The following is a 4,768-nucleotide window of genomic DNA, read 5'->3' as shown; positions in this document are numbered from 1 at the left end:
AAAAGCCGATTGTTTTTTAAAACCGAGCGAAATCGTGGAGCCTGAGAACAGACATGAAGGCGAGGGCACTCAGAGGGAAGAGGAAGGGAGGGAGGCTTGGAGGAGAGAGGGAGAGGCTCGGGACGAGTCTGAGACCAAGCGCGGTCTGTGAGATGATGATGGGCGTACTCAAAACAGCAGAGATGTCACGGGAAGGCACACTGATGCCTGTCACAGGAAGGATAGGGTCTACGGTACAGGAAGGATAGGCTTATGCTGATATAGGACATGAAAGCAAACCATACAGCTGCTGAGGCCAAACATACAGCTGCGGAGGCAAAACATACAGCAGCAGTTATGTACAGAGGCAGCCATGTTGATCGAACGATGGAGATACATCCAGGAAGAAGAGTGAGTACCAGGGCATATCAAGAGCAGGAGCTTAGTGGAGACACACTTGAGGAGCAAGGGAGTCAGTGGGGAAGCTGCGGATGAGGAGAGGTAGCCGGATGGATAGGCAGTGCAAAGCAAGATGACATCTGTTTGCAGCGACAGCACAAGCAAGGTTGAAAGGGTTCACAAGGAGGGAGGGAGGGAGGGAGGGAGGGTGATAGAGAGGGAAAGGGAGGCTGAGAACTTGTCCCAGGCTCACTGCTGGATGAGCTTGGCAACCAGAGATCCTGACGATGCACCTTGCCGTACGCAGAGCTCCTGGCTTCCAGCTTGATGGCGGGATGCACAGGAAGGCGTCGGAGTCGAGGAGATCAGGGCATGGCATGAACAAGCAGGGCATGGTCGCAGAGAGGCAGCGGATGAGATCCGACGGGGTGAGCTGCGAGACATTTGCTCCAAACCATGGACTGACAGAAGAAGGGGGGCGAGTAGAAAGCATCCTATTTGATACGGAGCGATCAAGAGAAAATAGGCTGGGCCGAGCAAGTGCGTCGTTAGATCAGTGTCGATGATCAGAGCAAACCCAGCAGGCCGCATCTTTGGCTACGGCCCATGCTAGAAAAGGCGACTTTACGCAGGCTGCGAGGCCCAGGCCCGCGGTCCTGCGATCCTACGATCCCGCACCTGTCCACGACCAAAGTCCAGACGGATCAGGGAATGCCGACCGGGATGGATCAACAGGCGCCGCAGGAAGGCGCTTTCTCCTGGCTGGTAGCACCAGTAAGATCATCATCAGCCTATTGATTCCTCTTCTTTGTCGATGCCGGTAAGGCTTGGCCGGACCTGGAGTCACGGACGGAGAGGCTGGAGATAGGTGAGAGTATCTGTATGCGAGCCATCAGGACGAGAGTCTTGGCACGCGTGCACAGCTTCCCGTGCGGTGTAAGGCGTTCAGGAGGCGAACCGCAGATCGAGCTGGTCTAGGGGCAAGGGGACGATAGCACAAGCTCCAGGCCTAAGGATTTCTGTGATCTTGAGTCCTTTTACCCCAGGCCTGGTGAAGGCTGGACACAGCCGGTCCCGTCAGCCTCTGCAGCTGCGTGAGTGTGCTTGTGCCATTCTCAGCTTCAAGACAGATCCTACAGACGAGGCGCCTGCTCGAGGCGGGGACATGAGACGTACGCCAATAGGCCAAGGCAGGCGTGAGATGCAGGAGTCTGCATGTATATACATCACTCGCAACAAACTGCTCCCTGTACACACTGCGAGCTCGGTGCTGTCCGGGGGTAAGAAGGATGCAGGTGCAGGCGACTGCGACAGTGGAATGGCCCCTGGGGCTGCTGCTACGGACTGGCCGCTGCTCTCCGCTGTGGTTGTCATCGCATGACGTGCCGCAGAGCCTCGCCCCAAAGCTCCTCCCTTGACATGTGGATGGGTCGGGGCAGCCCCGCTCCCTCGCTCCAGCTGCTGTATGCAATGCCTATCGATGCCCGAGCCTCGTCGTCATCCCCACGACTTGTGCTCTTCTTGTCTTCGCCTTCCGCGTCCTCTTCGCTCTCGTCCTCGTCCTCCCGCTCGTCGCCTTCTGACGACGACGATGCACCTTGCCGTACGCAGAGCTCCTGCCTGCCAGCTTGATGGCTGTCACTGGGCCGGTCAGTCCTGTCTCGGGCTTGCTCGTCTACTCTACTGGCTGCCATGCTTATCTGACCTGCCCCGATCTTTGCTCTCCGCTTCTTCGAGTCCTTGGACCCTCGAGGCCTCCCCGCCTTCCCGCATGGCTTCCGCCTCCTCGCGTAGTCCTCCCGCTCCTCCTCCGTCCATAGCGCCTCCGTCACGTTCCACCATGTCCGCCGGTTCCAGATGTCTCTGATGGCCTTGGCCGTAACGCCGTGCTTGGGGCCTACCGAGGCGCTTGCGGCGGTCTTGATTTTCTTATCGTTTGTGCGGAGCTTGTAGATCTCGACGATGGTGTCGCGGGAGAGCACTCCTCGAGTACGGAAGCAGTCGTGGTCAGGGGAGTACTTCATGCTGGCTGCAAAGTCGGCACGGACGACGAGGTGATACGGCGGGAAGGATCACCGAGAGGGGTCGACTAGCCAGCCCGGCAAAGGAGATCGCCTGAAGCTTGAGGGGGCCACGCTCGGCAAGCAGAGAAGAGCTTAGGGCGAGGGCGAGGGATGGCTAAGCTGGACGACAAAGCAAGCGGAGTCTTAGATGAGACAACAGTGATGGTCAAGAATAGACTCAACGATCGGATGGAAGTGCTGGGCGTTGGCTCAAGAGCATGGCGGACGGGAGCAAGATGAGAAGGGACGACAGGTCAGATGAGAAGCAAAGCGGATAAGGCAGAAAGCAAGAGAAGGCGAGGAGGAAGGGACGGACGGACGGACGCGGAGAGCGGCTAGGGTGGTATTCGCCTGTGAACTGCTAGAAAGGCAGGGCTGGGGTCCCGCACAAATGCGCACGCATTTGGACCAAGCATGGCAGGGAACGCCACACGAGAGGTGGACAGAAAAGCCCGGGATGCTGCCAGGTTGCTGAGCATGCGAAGGAGACAGCGAGACAGGAGACTAGAGACTAGGGCGCGAGGCCGAGAGACAGGGCCTATCGAGACCATGATCTGCAGAAGGGATCAGCTGCGGTGGGTGCGACTAGGGTGAGGGTAGGTAAGGATGCGTGCCGTGACGAGGGTAAGCCTGAGACAGCCTGGAGCAGGCAGACGGTGTGTTGGAAGGCGGACGACAGCGCTCGAGACCAGCGACCAGCTCACTGCGAGGCTGCAGCGCGAGGGTTTGACTTGAGCAACAATGACTTCGAGGCTTTGTAAAGGGGTGGGTGCGGGTCGTTTCAGCGCAGCGGATCCAACGCCGCTTAGAGCAGGAGGCGCCTCGCTGTTTGCTGCAGCTTGCTGCTCAGCATCGCATTCGCGGGTTGCTGCCATACCGTACTGCTCTCTGGTTGCTGAGGGCCTGTGTGATTGTGGGAGCTCGATAACAAGGCCGAAGCAACCGCTACGGAAGGCTGCGACCGATGCCAAGCGATGTACTGCCAGCGCATGGATGCCCATATATAAACCCTCGAACACAGAACACTACAAGGACGGCAAGAGATGAGCAGGCTGACTCGCCGAGTGACCGCCTTGACTATTGAGGTCTCACGATACCCGAGCATACGAAGAGAGAGGTAGCTTGCACACAGCCGGCATAGATGGGTATAGGGCCATACCGGGTTGCAAGACTGTAAGAGGAGGATAGAGAGCGGGCGGGGCGGCAAACGAGGAGAAACGAGAGGATGTCTCACAGCAGGGAAGATGGATCAAGGATGAAAGACGATGACAGTGGAGAGGGACAGCAAACGGCAGTGAGAATCAAAGTGGGGTAGGGCGGAGTATACCAGCCAGACGATGGCAACCTACAGGACAAGAAGCAAGAGTGGAAATAAGGGATGGAGTGATACAAGGAGGGAGGGCGTCAAAAGGAGAGAGAAACCTCTCCACCTGAACCCTTCGTCCTACAGTTAGCAACAACGAGCTGGCCATGGCAGAGCGGAGACGTGTAAGAGTCGCTTGGTCGGTCTGGACTTGTATGGCCTGTACTGTCCAGTCTATCCATCCTCAAGGCAAGCTGTCAGCTACGTGTGGACGAGCATAACTCGCCGTACAGCATGTCGAAAGGATGCTCAGACCGGATGTGCATATACGATGCAGGGTATGCACTTTACCACCATCGTCACGATACACTTCTTGCATATCTCAAGTCATCGCAGACGCCTTTCAGCTCTGATTCCAGTGGCCGTGCCCTCCACGGGTGGGTTCGTAGGGTGGAACACTTGATTCTGGTACTCGAGAGCATGTTCAGATGATACATATCGACCACCAGAGTCCCAAAGGTCGGCACATGCTCGCTCATTGCTGCTAAAGAGCAGACACGTCATCGTTTCAATGCCAACACAAACAGAACGGTCGTCAACACAGAACCTTTGATCTGCAGATGGCAGTCTGATATCGTTTGCTGATCAAGCCCTCGCTCAAAGCCCTGTAGCCATCAGAGCGCAGATGACAGATCGACTGGCCGTGCCCGAGATTTCAGCTCATCGATGCATGCAGCTTGATGCCCAACTCCGGCAGCTTCCAAGCCAGCAGCTTTTCCTGCCCCCGGCATGTTTCCGTGTCGCCCTCCTGGTTCTCCTCCCGTACAAAATTAACTAATACATCGTTGATGTTCTAATCGTAAAATATCCCCCCTGCCCCCCCCCCCCCCTACAAGACACTCCTCGGCTCTCTCCATGGTTGCCACAAGAGAATATGGCAGCAAGCATGCTGAACTCCAAGGAGAAAGCAAGGCGCCAGATCACAGTAGTGCTGTGTCGAGGCCCCCAAGCAACGGGCGCAATC

The 4,768-nt window shown here is 57.1% G+C and overlaps 3 protein-coding genes across 3 annotated transcripts; 2 read left to right on the top strand and 1 right to left on the bottom strand.

The window, feature by feature from the left end:
• Positions 1-665: 665 nt before the first annotated feature.
• Positions 666-1,356, top strand: GUITHDRAFT_122857 (hypothetical protein; the record flags this gene model as incomplete). The annotated part of the gene is made up of 4 exons (XM_005817862.1): positions 666-806; positions 1,011-1,152; positions 1,204-1,246; positions 1,302-1,356. The coding sequence occupies 4 exons, from the start codon at positions 666-668 to the stop codon at positions 1,354-1,356; spliced, it is 381 nt and encodes a 126-aa protein (XP_005817919.1).
• Positions 1,357-1,569: 213 nt separating this feature from the next.
• GUITHDRAFT_156717 (hypothetical protein) lies at positions 1,570-2,775 on the bottom strand. Its single transcript, XM_005817861.1, has one exon. The coding sequence runs from the start codon at positions 2,400-2,402 to the stop codon at positions 1,749-1,751; it is 654 nt and encodes a 217-aa protein (XP_005817918.1). The 5' UTR covers positions 2,403-2,775; the 3' UTR covers positions 1,570-1,748.
• An 80-nt stretch (positions 2,776-2,855) lies between these two features.
• Positions 2,856-3,202, top strand: GUITHDRAFT_122855 (hypothetical protein; the record flags this gene model as incomplete). Its single annotated transcript, XM_005817860.1, has 2 exons — positions 2,856-3,031; positions 3,091-3,202. 2 exons carry the CDS (start codon positions 2,856-2,858, stop codon positions 3,200-3,202), a joined length of 288 nt encoding a protein of 95 aa, XP_005817917.1.
• Between the last annotated feature and the right edge of the window lie 1,566 nt (positions 3,203-4,768).

Source organism: Guillardia theta (genome assembly GCF_000315625.1).
Source record: "Guillardia theta CCMP2712 unplaced genomic scaffold GUITHscaffold_506, whole genome shotgun sequence".
NCBI lineage: Eukaryota > Cryptophyceae > Pyrenomonadales > Geminigeraceae > Guillardia > Guillardia theta.
This window is presented reverse-complemented; position numbering and strand designations above follow the sequence as displayed.

Excerpts from the sequence above, each read along its gene's own strand:
- GUITHDRAFT_156717 (XM_005817861.1), bottom strand. The coding sequence starts at position 2,402 with ATGAAGTACTCCCCTGACCACGACTGCTTCCGTACTCGAGGAGTGCTC.